The sequence below is a fragment of the Eleutherodactylus coqui genome, chromosome 5 (assembly GCF_035609145.1).
Source record: "Eleutherodactylus coqui strain aEleCoq1 chromosome 5, aEleCoq1.hap1, whole genome shotgun sequence".
In the NCBI taxonomy this organism is placed as follows: Eukaryota; Metazoa; Chordata; class Amphibia; order Anura; family Eleutherodactylidae; genus Eleutherodactylus; species Eleutherodactylus coqui.
The window spans coordinates 205,613,981-205,627,893 of record NC_089841.1 but is presented as its reverse complement, the minus strand read 5'-3'; the positions used below and the strand labels follow the sequence as shown (position 1 = coordinate 205,627,893).

Below are 13,913 nucleotides of genomic sequence, written 5' to 3'. Positions count from 1 at the left end.
ATATAGTTTTGTTAAAAAAGATTTAGTATGATTTATTTATTGGAAATGGAATGGTAGCTCCAAACACTAAACAGAATATCAGTCTGATGTAGAATAAAATTTGTAACCAATATTTGAAGAATTCTGCAGCAGCCCAAAGAGTCTAGTAAAGATATTCTATTTACTCAATAGGACATTTGCTGCTCCTCCTTAATAGAACCAAGGTGGGATTGCAAAGTCACACTGAATATGAGTAAATAAACAATCTTACTAAACTTTTTAGGCTGCTGCAACATTCTACAATTATTAGTATGAGTGGTTTCACGACTGCATCCGGTGGTTCCGGTTTCCCGCACTGATAGGGAAGCCACAAAGGGGAAACCCTGCGGCCAAACAGCTTCGTCTCAAGACGGAACCGAACAGCAACGACGGGCCTTGTTGACCATAATGAGGTCCGTTCGGTCTCCGCCCAGCTTTTGAGCCAGATGTGCAACTGGACCTCCGACTGGAGGTTCCAACGCAGATGTGAAACCGGCCTAACTGTATGTACACCCCCACCCACTCTCAAAATGCACTGCACCAGAGGTGGGATCCGACAGATCCTAAGTTTGGGAAGGTGAGGCGGAGCAATTTGTAACTGGCTACTGGCCGGCAACTAGCAGACTCTGAAAGCCAGCTATGTAAATTAAGTCACGGATTCACATGGCTCAAGAACACCACAAAATAAGCAAAGTGACTCTACACCATTAGAGATTTGCTAAGATAAATGCACCAGATTTCTAGCTCAATTTACACTCCCCAAAAATTGCACCACATTCAGGAGTTTTTTTGTTTTTTTAAGGCCTTGCTAGATAAGGGGTGTGGTAAGATTCTGGCACAAAGACAGCAAATCAATACATGGTGAGCAGTACACAAGTAAGACGCACCAAATTATATTAGGGTGAACCACCGTGATAATTTGGCGCACTTTCAGTCTACTTCGTCTAAGTTTGCACTGTCTATATATTACAGGATTAGTAAATCCATTACTACAGCCCACGTACTTCATGCATTTTAAGGTCGTGGTTCATGGCTGCATACAAAGTGGCTGGACACGAGGCACCCATCCACTAACACTCACCATAACACTGGATGCAGACTTGATCCAAAAGCTGTCGGAATTTAGCAGTGAGCGGCGGCAAAGCTTCCAGTTCTATTTTTTTAAAGTCTTCTGGACAATCCTTCTTCAGATGTCCTTCTTTCTTGCACAAGTTACACACTACAGTGGGAAGCTGCATTGCAAAGAGAAGAAAAAAAAACATTTTAATAATTTATCTACGTAAAGATGAAAATTGAGGTTCAACAGCAAAGTTTAATCCTGGAAATTAAATCCAAGAAGCAGTAAAGGTTGTTTTTTCCCCCCAGAATTGACTTATCACCTTTCACATTGCTAGGAAACTCCCCAATCACAAGAACAGGGTCCCCTGTACCCCTTCCTCCTCATTAACCCCTTACTGTGAGGAGGAGCTTGAATGAAGTGGTGGCTGAGCATGTACTCCGCTACTTTAGTGTATACAGCACTCTGCCATCTCTGGTATTGCCATAGAGGACCTCCACTTATGATTGATGGGGATCATACCAGTGAGGCCCCCCCCCCCCCCCCAGTGATCATTTATCGTATGCATAGGTGATAAATGGCGATTCCAGAAATACCCTTATAAATGGTTAACATCCATCTATCTAGTTGAGAAGTCTGCAAAAGCTTTGCTTTACTTCTTTGAATACCCGTGTACAATGCATGCTGGGATCAACAATGAGTTACACCGAGATAACCTCTCCGTTCTCAGCCAACTAGAGCTAAACCATTGTGTTTCCAAGGCCGCCACACGTTTTAAAGCTGTTTTTTCTTTGTCAATCTAGTTAGACGACGGCTTGTTTTTAGAGGACAGGTTGTAACTTTTACTACAATCTTGGGGCGCATACAACTTCTAGACTAACTTTCTGAGAAGGGAGACATAACAAAAAGCAATAGTTATCCGCGTAATTGATCAAAAGAGCGATTGCAGGCGACTGTCGCCCCCGTGTGCGCACAGGACCCGACTGCAAGTAAAAAGAGTCCCTCACTTGTCCAAGTCACTTAGTTTTCAGCTCACCTAAAAACCAAGCAACTGTCATCTCCTGTAAACAGGTAGTCATTTATCTATGAACTGCCGCCAATCTATTCTGAATGAAGGTGGACGGCCAGAAAAGATCCCGATGCGATCCGCCTTCACTTACTGAACGAAAGGATTTAGTGCCTGACAGTTGTCCCTTAGACATATTGGGGTGAACCCACTCACTATTCACGTCTCGGGAATACAGTGAAAGTAGGGGATAAGCAAACCAGCATTAAGGGGCTCTACACATCATGATTTTGATGTACATTTAGTGTATGCATTCAAAACATACATGAAGAAAAAAAAAAATCTCTAGAAATCTACATTTTTGACGTATACATTAAACGTACAGCATAGCCATACATTTCCATACCCTTGTCCGTTTCTACATAAGAGGTGTGGCTTTCACTGTAAAGTCTTTTTCTAATGAAGCTTCGTAGCTTTTTTTTTTTATTTTTAAGGCATTTTAGAACAAAATCGTGTACGTGAGACACGCAGCATTAGGTTTCCAAACATTTTCTATTGACTAATGTAAACAAGATTATATCTCTGATAGATATACCGTATTTTCGCTTTATAAGACGCACTTCTCTCCCCTCGAACCCCACCAAAGTGGGGGAAAAAGTCAGTGTGTCTTACAGAGCGAATGTGCTGTTTGTTCGCAAGATCTCGAGTTTAACGTGATTGTGCAAGTGATCAGGTGAAGAAACTCACGATCAGTTCTCTCTCCTTTACACTGCCGCCAGTACGTACCACTGATTAGTGGTGGAGGCGGGGAGGCAGAGGCAGTTCCCACCGGCGCTCACCAATCAGCTTCTTCCCTTCCTCCTGTTGTACACAAGCGCTGCTGTGACACGGCACTCTGGTGTTTTAGACCTTTGGTGCTCCGTCACCCGATACTATCCCCTGCACTGCCCCTGGGCGAGTTAAAAATATTACTTATTTTCCGCCTCTAAAACAGGGGTGCGTCTTATAGAGCGAAAAATACGGTATATGCAGAAGAGTCACATTAATATGTCCAGATCTTACTTTCAAGATCAGCAGCGTGTCGCCCATGAAGGAAGGGACGTGCCATGGGTTAGCTTGGTGGCTATATGAGGTGTGTGATAGGCGGTCTACTCATCATTTTACTCACTGTTGTCATGGGCAAAATGGGTGATTTATCAGAGTTGCAAAAAGGGATGATTATTGGTTTTTGGGCCAAGAGTGGCTGGACTTCTCAAGCAACACAGTTCGTGAACTGTTCATGGAAGCGTATCAAGAGTGGAAAATGGCATCATTGGGAATAACCAACATGGAAACTGTAGGACACCACATGCCATTTATGTGAGAGGTGAACGTCGGCTACAAAGGTGCCAAGGGCTGACAGATATATTACAGTGGAGCAGCTCACCATGAAAATGAACCAGGGGCTACCAGGTGTGTCTAAAACAGTTCAGAGAACCCTAATGCGTATGGGGCTCCATTCAGAGTCTCTGTTACTCTGCTAACAAAAGGTGCATCGGAAGAAAAAAAAACAAAAAACCTTCAATTAACACAGACGTATCAGAATTGGACCACCGCTGATTGGCAAAGAGCTGCCTTTTTCGATAAATCCCATTTTCTGCTTCATTGGATGGATGTTCATGTGTTTGGCAGTAAACCTTAGAGAACAAACACCCTGCAACCACTGCTGAAAGAACACAAGCCGGTGGCAGCAGCGTTATGGTCTGGGGAAATTTTTCGTGGCATTCTCTGGGCCCGTTCATCCATGTGGAAGGCACTCTGAACCGATTTTGGTTAGGTATACATTTTTGCAGACCACGTACACCTGGGGCAGATGGGATCTTCCAGTAAGACAATGCGAAATGTCACAAGGTTAGAAATGTCCAACAGTAGTTGGAAAAGCACGACCAAAACTTTCAAGTACTTCCCTGACCCCCTAAATTCCCCAGACTTCAACACAATTGAGCATCTGAGGGATCACCTTGATCGTAGTGTTCACTATGGATCCTGTCCCATGTACCCTCCAGCAGTCAACATGGCTCCAGATACCCAAGACAACCTACCAGCCCCTTACAGAGTCATTCCCAGCCCGTCCAGCTGCTATCCATGCAGCATACAGCAGTTATTCAGGATATTAGCTGGTAGTCATCATAATGTGGCTTTGTGTATACTCATAAAATGGTTGCATATACTTTATATATGTATAGCTTAAGCATACTTTTTTTGTGAGAGCGAAAAACATGGTAGGCTACACTTTTCTATCCCACAAACACACAAAAGTATAAAAGAGGTCAAACATGGTTACAAGACCACACTTTTGAGCTACATTTGACCAATTATAGTGTATGGTTAAGTCAAGCAATATATGTTTTAATACATTTTTGCATTCAAATGTATATATGCTTGACAGATGGCTAAAACGTGATGTGAACAGCCCCCAACACTGACAGCGCATGTTCCTTTCAATAATTCCACATAAGGGCAAGAACACTATCTTTTCTCCTTAGGGAGAGCATCTAGAAGGTGAGTGAGGAGACTTATAAGGCCATGCATGATCCTCTGGGTAATATGCAAATAAGGGAGATGGAACAATACCTCTGCAGCGCCACCTATGAGAAGGCAGCATTCCTGCAAGTCCATGTTAGACTCTTTTTTTTTATATAAGCCTTGTAACAATGACTAGGAATTGAAAGCCAAGCCAGAATCCATACACAGTGTATTGATTCTGGCTTGGCTTTCAATTCCTAGTCATTGTTACAAGGCTTATATAAAGGAGTCTAACATGGACTTGCAGAAATGCTGCCTTCCAATAAGTGGCGCTGCAGAGGTATTGTTCCATCTCCCTTACCCACATAAGGCAAAATTCCTAGTTTTGAAAAAAGGAGCAGTAAATTCTTACTTTTCTCCAAGGACTTTCAGTTTCCATACATGATCTGTTTAAGCAGCAATGAATTGTTGTGCCCATTCGGCTTTGGTCTGCTCTACTCGGAGAGTTAAACTGATCAGTACATGGGCTCCTAAGAAGTCTATAAACCCATGCACTGCTAAGCCCATCTCCGGCTTGCAATTGCATAGTTGATCTTCGCTAAAGGGCCCTCGGCTGAGCGATGCTATTCCTTTTCAGCACCTGAACCCCAAATGGTGAAAACTTCTGCCATGTCATAGTGACAACTCAGATCTAAGAAGGGAACACTACAAAAAACCCCAAGTGAATGAAGTAAAATTGTTTTTACAAACTCACCTTGCCTTTTGTAAATATTGCTTTGTTGAACTCATAAAACATAGAGATATCTTTGACGGAGCGTTCTGTTATTGCCATAGGCTTTTTGGCATCTAATTTCAGAAGTTCAGTGCCAGCAAGTCCTTCATTGATGTTTTCATGGTCTTTAGAACCATTAGCAGATTCGTGTCCAGTTGGGTCATCGTCAGACAGAAGTTCATCAGCTGAGCCAGTGTAAGTGTTCTCTAGCTCATCGTCTAGGAGATCTAAATGTTCCATATGGTTCAATATCAAACTGGCCTCTTCATCTTCCTCCTCCTCGTCTTCTGAATTAGTCACAGCTGCCAGTCCGAAGTCTTGGACAGCTTCCTCTAGTTCATCTGTACCCTCTGTGCTCTCCTCCTCTGGGTCACCCTTTTCAACGTAGAGTTCTCTGCTCTCCAAACCAATCTCCTCGGTCACAAAACCGCCTTCAAAATCAGACAAGTCATCAGTTTCTTCATTGCCCGCCAAAGCCGCCTCTCCACTTTCACTATCTTCTTCGTAGCTTTGATCAATCATGATGTAGTCACCTTGCCGCTCATTTGCCATTAAAGGGTGCTCATCATCAGAGTCTTCCTGGGGACTTTCTGGCTCTTCACAGCCCTGGAAGAAGTCTTCTGGGTCGTCTAAAATAATCTCTTCTGTTATGCAGTCAGCATCTTCCAGATTAACATCTGGGTAGGTTACATCATAAACTAGTTTTTTCTTCACTGTTCTAGCTGACGCTTTAGGAGGCTCGTTGTGGCTGGGCCGGGCAATAAGAGGAGAGGCTGAAGCATCATGATGGTCTACGGTTAGGTTTTCCCGCTTCTGAACAGAGTTTGCACACTTCACAGTATTTGGAGCAGAGGTGGTGGATTTTTGAGCGCTGGACTTTCCAGACTTGGTTTGGGGCATAGCAAAATATTTGTAGGTTGCTTTCAAACAATGAAGAAGGAACTCGTACACTAACTGACTGTTCATTGATCTTGCAACGTTCCTCTTTACAGAGTAAGGATCTAGAATTTTAAAGATGAACCTTGTTAGTTTGTGAACGATAAAAACAATTTGTCCACACAGGCAAGCACTTTACTTCAAACTTCATAACTCATATTTTGGGATAGGTGTTAGAAATTCCAAGAGTTAAGACTCGGTAAAAAAGGGCACAATGGTGAGATTCTCTTTGCCTCGCCACTCGCTAGCGAAAAGCAGGATCTAATAGAACCCAACCAGGCAATTCTGGCCCAATGGGGTATCACTAAATCCCTGGTTCTGTATATAATCCTATAAATCGTGAGCCGGTTGCCCCACCAGCAAGACTCAAACTGCTTGTTATGCTGAGAAGCCAGACGCCAACAGACATTTAGGGATATCTACAGCATCAAGCCAGTTGAGTCTGGCTGGTGGGACAACAGACTTTGTTCCTGTTCATAGGGTCAAATATAGATACCCCATTGGGCCAGAATTGCCTGGGTGGTTCCATTAGATCCTGCTTACTTTTATGGAGGTCCATATTTTTTCTGGGAAAGACTTCTTATTGCACAATGGCCAATTTATTGGGCTGTGCAATAATGTTTAGGGATACATCCTCCTGATTGGACAGTTACTATCAGGTGTGGTGCCTAGGAGGTGGGTTGTGGACTCATTTCTTCCCTCCTCCACATTCATCATAACTATGATGAATGTCCTTGCAGTCCGACACCTTATGGTCTCTATATATGGTGGGAACAGTAGTGTCTATATCTTTTTGACTACTTGCTCTGCTTTTATCTACAGTTGTAATAAAAATAAAATGAACTTATGTTTTAGGTTCTACCTCTACCAGATTCAAACATTACTGTATATAGTTCTGTATTTGGAGAAAAAAAAAAAAAAACACCATGTAGCAATGTTACCTTCTATAGCAATTCGTTTTTTAGGCCAGTCCTTCAATTCCCTGGTAAGCTTCTCTTTGACCCGAACATTGACAACCAGATCAGCCATGTTGAATTCCAGTGCATAAAATCTCAGTAGATCTACCCACAGCTGACCGATAGAGGCAGAACACTGTTTTTCTGTGTCAAAAAAGAGTGGAACCTGAAAAGTAACACAAACTTTTAGGATAGTCAACAGTTTTCAATTCTAAGGACAATGCCATTTGGACATTTCAGCATCTGTCAAAATAAAAGTACCATTTTAAGTGCGGTTATACTTGTTGGGCAATTGACATTCTTACCTGTTACAGACAATGCAGAGGTCTAAAGGCCCGTTTACACGCAAAGATAATTTTTCAAATGACTGAAAGATTTAGCGATTTGCATAAAGTGTCAATGGTTAATGTAAATGGGTCTCCAGGAGCTGCTGCAGAGCCCAGCGTGCAATCACACGCCCAGCTGTGCACACTACTGCACTGTTCTCCTCGCAGCCCCCAGCAGGTTACAATGTTATCTGCCGACTCCTATGGAGATAACGGCATGAGGTCTGTTGAGAGATACTTTATCTCTCAGTGTCTGAATGCTAGATTGTAAGTTCACCTTAAAATCATCGTTCAAATGAAAAGTGCACAATGGCAGCATTTACACGTAGCAATTATCGCTCATTTTTGGTCGTTTGAACAAATTTTGAGCGATAATCGTTGCGTGAAAATGGGCCTTAATGTTAAAGGTTATGGCATATTTTTCAGCATGAACGCGTTCTTAAAATATGCAGCACGTTGAAGTACAAGCAAAATGGATTGAGATTTAAAGTAGTCTCATTCACACTATGCAGAAAAACAATCCACAACAACCTGCGGTGCAGATATTAAATCCGCAGCATGTCAACTTAGGGCTCCTGTACACGGGCGACGAGTAACGCAGTGCATAGCGTTGCTATGGAAGGCGCAGTTCCGGCGTCCACGAGCGGAGAATCATAATGATTTTCCGTTCATGGGACCCAAATAGCGGCATGCCGCAATTCTCCGTCATATCTCTGTCAGATAGTCTCACCGCAGAGCGCTGTCAGTTCACTCCCCTGCAGCAGAATATCGCTAGCGGTATTCCGCCTCGCCCGTGAACAGGGGGCCTTATACTGTGGGTTTTCAGTTAAATTTTAACCGCTTCATATGAGCGGGGTGAAATCCATGGCCAATCTTGGCCATGGATTGTTGCAGATTGCTCCACAGAATCCCTGCTAAGGCCACAAAGCAAACACCACATCCAGTGACCAATATCACAGAGACTTGTGTCCCATTTAAAACGACAGTTCTTACCTTTCCTTTAGAAGAACATTGTCCATCATTCTGATTCACATTGTCGGCCACAGCACCGTATTCCCAAAACATATATTCATTATTGGGTTCTTTCAGATTGAATTGCCCCAGTTTAGAAATTGTAAAGCCATCAATCTGTTAGATAGAATGTATAATTACAAAAGAATTAAAACCAGGCAATAGGTTTACAATCAAAACACACGAATGAGTATACAGAAGCTAAGAATACAATCAGGAACATAGTGGGACACATCAAAACTGTCTAAAGGAAAGTAAACTGCGTTTGCTGCCCATAACACCCAATCACAGCTTTCATTTTACCAGAACTATTTTGTACAATGCTGGGAGGATTTCTTTTTTCTTCCTTTAAATGCATGTTTTTTGGACTGACAATGCCTTTAACAATGAAGTTCATTTTAAAACGTTGCAGCTTTATCAATGCATATAGAAACTACGGTCCGAGTCTCAATAGAAGGTCTGCGAGGCTGGACTGACGACTTGGGTTTCCACTCGTCTCTACTGCATGTTCTTATGAACTAATTTATGACCAAAGAAACTTTGTTGTCATAAATTAATAAAAATGTGCAGGAGAGGAGAAAGCAGAGAAAAAATAAGCCATATATAAAAAAAAAAAAAAAAAAAATCTCCTGCTTTTCCGCGAATCCGCGGCACGGCCACCGTGTCATCCGTGGATCGGATGGCTTCCACTTACTTCAATGGAAGCAGTCCATGCAGGAAACAGCAGAAAATGGAGCATTCTGCGATCTTTATCCCACGTCAGGATAAAATTACACCTGCAGGTATTGCATTACCTGCGGATGCCTAATGAATGTCTATGGGCATATTGAACTGCGGATCATCCGCGCGCATTCCACAATTCAATTTTGCCTGTGGACTTGAGGCCTAAGGCCGGCTGCACACAACCAGTTTGGATTCTGCATGTGGGAGCCCACAGTAGAATCTGACCCTGTGCCCAGCTGGCATCCGCGCATATCTGTTTTTTCTCCTGTACTGCGTATGGTCCAGACAGCTCACCAGACATGCGCACCACAGATTTGCCCACGCCGTCGCTAGGCGACGGCGCGGAATCTGTGACCTGTCCAATGTTGATTGCGGACAGGCGGTGGGTCAAATGGCTTCCATTGACGTCAATGGAAGCCATCTGCACATAGCCCACCTAAAAACAGAACATGATGCAATGTTTCCTCCTTGAGTGGAAAAAAATCACAATTGATTTCCGCTCATGTGCAGGAAAAAGTGTTTTTAAACAGCATGTTATGGGTGGTATTTATTGCGAAATCGGAAGGCAGATTCCGCAATGCAAATATGTCAGTGTGCACACCTCCTAAAGGTCCTTTTACATGCAAATGAAGAGCCTTAAAGTGTTAATGGCCATTAAAGCCATTAACAATTTATGCAAATAAATTGTAAAAAACATTTACTCTTTCGACTGTTTGAAAGATTATCTTTGCGTGTAAAAGGACCTTTAAACTTTAAATCCCTATATCTACAGATAATTATTTCACGTTTCAGAAGACAATTATTTTTGCAACAGGGTTTAATTAAAAATCTTAAAGGGGTTGTCCCGCGCCGAAACGGTTTTTTTTTTTTCAATAGCCCCCCCCCGTTCGGCGCGAGACAAACCCAATGCATGTGTTAAAAAAAAAAACCAGATAGTACTTACCCGAATCCCCGCGCTCCGGTGACTTCTTACTTACCTTGCGAAGATGGCCGCCGGGATCTTCACCCTCGGTGGACCGCAGGTCTTCTGTGCGGTCCATTGCCGATTCCAGCCTCCTGATTGGCTGGAATCGGCACACGTGACGGGGCGGAGCTACGAGGAGCAGCTCTCCAGCACGAGCAGCCCCATTCAACACGGAGAAGACCGGACTGCGCAAGCGCGTCTAATCGGGCGATTAGACGCTGAAAATTAGACGGCACCATGGAGACAGGGACGCCAGCAACGGAACAGGTAAGTGAATAACTTCTGTATGGCTCATAATTAATGCACAATGTACATTACAAAGTGCATTAATATGGCCATACAGAAGTGTATACCCCAACTTTGTTTCGCGGGACAACCCCTTTAAACCTTTTGCCAGCTCAAAATACATGCATTTAAGCGAAAAAAAAAAATTCTCCCCAAAGGTGTCCAAAGCTTTCAAGAAATGAAAGCCGATCTCTGATTGGGCAACAGTTTTTGTTTTAGACAGTTTTGATAAGTGAAGCCAATTACGTACAAAGGGCATTTAAAGTGCACCATTCATCCCAAATATGCTTCCTGTCCTCTTAAAGCAAATTTGAATGTGACCTAGCTTTTTTTTAAATTAGAAAATGTGTTTCACACGGTGATTTATATATGGTTCATAAAGTAATTACGGGACTTTACCATACGGCTGCTTGTACAATACACTGCAATACTTCTGCATTGCAGTGTTATGTAATTCTCACCATTATCAGAAATGAATGCCAAAACAACAAAAAGCACACTACCCTGCTCCACAGGTTAGGTGTTGTATTGCAGCTCAAACCCATTCATTTCAATGAACTTGAACTGCAATACCAGACAGCCAATGGACAGGCATGTCAAAGCTGCCTCGGCCAGGGTCTAAAGGGTGTACTAAGACATTGCTAGGCCACCTGCTGCCAAGGTAGCCTATGAAGTCAGTGGCCTGACAGAAGGAGTCCCCTCTCTCATTCTAAACACTTAGATGCTGTGCTAATCATCATCTAAGGGGTTAAACAGCGCGACTCAATATTATTTCCAATCCTGGCAGGTGTCAGTGGGTACCAGCGGTACATATATTTATACAGCTGTGTATGAAGCGGGCTCAGCTCCTGCCTTATTATACAGACGGTGGATCTGCATATTTTTACAAAGCGCAAGAATTGCTAGACATGTAGTCTGCAGCACAGTGTTCTAGTCAAGTAGGCACAGCAAGTATGTTGGTCCACAGACTGTGGTTCAATTGGATATAATGAGTTATGGGTCTAATACACTAGGTTACTGCTTAGCATATGGCTTCCCTGGTTTTATTAAACGGCAGGAAAATATACTTTAAATATACTTTATTCATTCGTTATGCAGCTATGCCTCCAGTATATCGTTGTGGTAACTGCAATAGGTCGTATGTCAAACTTTTCAGGATAGACAAAAACATTCAAATTTTGCCCCCATCATCTTGATTCGTCCTTTAGAAAGAGGGAATTTGTTAGTTTCTCATTAGTCTGTTGACACGTGACATATTGCAGTTGGTGTAGTTCACTAGATTGGCCACTAGGGTGCAATAAACCAAAGTTAGTTGCTTTTTCACACATTACCTATTGCAGCTACCACAACGATATATAAGTGAGCTTGTGTTTCCTCGGTTAGGCATTTCTTTTTAACTGAATCTTGACCTCTTTCTCCTCAGATGATCATGTAATCTCAATTCTTACCAACTCAAATCTACTTGGGGGTTATGGATTATTTTTCTAGTCAATTTCTCACTGTGTCAGCTGCTGTTACATGCACCGACATGAACTGTTGAGGGGGATTCAGAATCTCCTGTTACAATTACTGATGACCACACAGCTCTTGCCAAACAGTTATAATAGAGGAGATCACAGCTCATCCTCCTGACTGTATACGTATGGTTCGTAGTTCATTTAGGTGAATACAGAAGGTAATCGTAATTGAACTGTCCCAAGAAGAAATGGTATAGCCTGCTGCAGTGATGTTTCATGGGATTGATTGAAAGTGAAAAAAAACTCTCTCTCAAAATGGTGCCTGACAAGCATGAGACAGGCATGGAAGTGGCTAGAATACACAGAGGAGACCTCTAGAAGGTGACAGGCAATCAGGTTAGAGGTGCAGGCATGCAAAAATGTATTTTTACTGGAGTCGCCCTTTAATGTCTGAATTAAAGGGGTTGTCCCGCGAAAGCAAGTGGGGTTATACACTTCTGTATGGCCATATTAATGCACTTTGTAATGTACATCGTGCATTAATTATGAGCCATACAGAAGTTATTCACTTACCTGCTCCGTTGCTGGCGTCCTCGTCTCCATGGAGCCGTCTAATTTCAGCGTCTAATCGCCCGATTAGACGCGCTTGCGCAGTCCGGTCTTCTCCCTGGTGAATGGGGCCGCTCGTGCCGGAGCGCTGGTCCTCGTAGCTCCGCCCCGTCACGTGTGCCAATTCCAGCCAATCAGGAGGCTGGAATCGGCAATGGACCGCACAGAGCCCACGGTGCACCATGGGAGAAGACCCGCGCTGCATCGTGGGTGAAGATCCCGGCGGCCATCTTGGTAAGGTAAGGAAGAAGTCGCCGCAGCGCGGGGATTCGGGTAAGTACTAAACGTTTTTTTTTTTTTTAAACACATGCGTTGGGTTTGTCTCGCGCCGAACGGGGGGCCTATTGAATAAAAAAAAAAAACCATTTCGGCGCGGGACAACCCCTTTAAGTCTTGTGTGGTTTATTCCATCTTTTCTTACAGAAAAACAAAAAGATACTAGAACATACCCATGATCCTAAGTAAACTGGAAGAACGGGCTCTTTTCTCTGCTGGAGGAAGAAAACCACCATGAGCGCAGCCACGTAGGGAGGTAAGCCACCTTCTTCCGGCCTGTCAATGCCACATAGCTGTAAGACGCATGTAAAAAATTAGAAGGGAAAAAAATTATAATAGATATTCACATTTCCACAAACCAATAAGTACATTTTCTATGGAATATGTGGACTCTAACATGCAGAGTTTGCTTTAGTCCAAAATCAACTCAAGTATGTAACTAGCCTATAATCATCTTAAAAGGCTTTGTGCCAGGGTAGCCATTCCTGTTCATATGCCCTATTAGGCCATACGAACATCCAAATGGGAAATCCTGCTTGAGACCCCATCTCTACAAAGCAGAACAGAACTGCTGTGTAAGAGCAGCTTCCATTCTGATGGACTTTGAGCCATTTATTCCAGGTTGTCCATTCATCATAATGGCTGCCATGTAATACTATAGTCTAGCTGCTGCAGAGGAATCGTCTTGTTGGTAGCGGCTCCCCTTCTCAGAGTATGGCTCCACTGAGAAACAAAAGTGCTGCCATTCTACATAACGAAAATCTCTCCATGCGAGTCCAGACCAACAAAGGCTCATTTGGCTCAATACAAGTACAGCAATTTCATAGTGTGCGTTTTTCTCACTGGTGGTTTATGATCATTGATGTAAACATGTACTGACTTCCTGACAATCTGCGCCTCTGTAAGGCCGCCTGCAGACGGACGGGTCGGAATTCTCGCAGCGGGAAGCGGACCCGCGCCGCTGCAGAGGCCTGCGGCTCACCCACTCCCGGCGTCTTCTGTTTTCTGCTAT

General features: G+C 43.3%; 1 protein-coding gene across 1 annotated transcript in view; it reads right to left on the bottom strand.

The window, feature by feature from the left end:
• The window catches only part of TUT7 (terminal uridylyl transferase 7), a 60,252-nt gene that overhangs the window by 26,379 nt on the left and 19,960 nt on the right, over nucleotides 1–13,913 (bottom strand). Inside the window, exons 10-14 of the mRNA XM_066604095.1 lie at nucleotides 13,075–13,194; nucleotides 8,570–8,704; nucleotides 7,236–7,416; nucleotides 5,341–6,359; nucleotides 1,100–1,250 (exon numbers count right to left, since the gene is read on the bottom strand). Coding sequence (XP_066460192.1) covers nucleotides 1,100–1,250; nucleotides 5,341–6,359; nucleotides 7,236–7,416; nucleotides 8,570–8,704; nucleotides 13,075–13,194 — 1,606 coding nt within the window. The remainder of the gene's footprint in view (nucleotides 1–1,099; nucleotides 1,251–5,340; nucleotides 6,360–7,235; nucleotides 7,417–8,569; nucleotides 8,705–13,074; nucleotides 13,195–13,913) is intronic.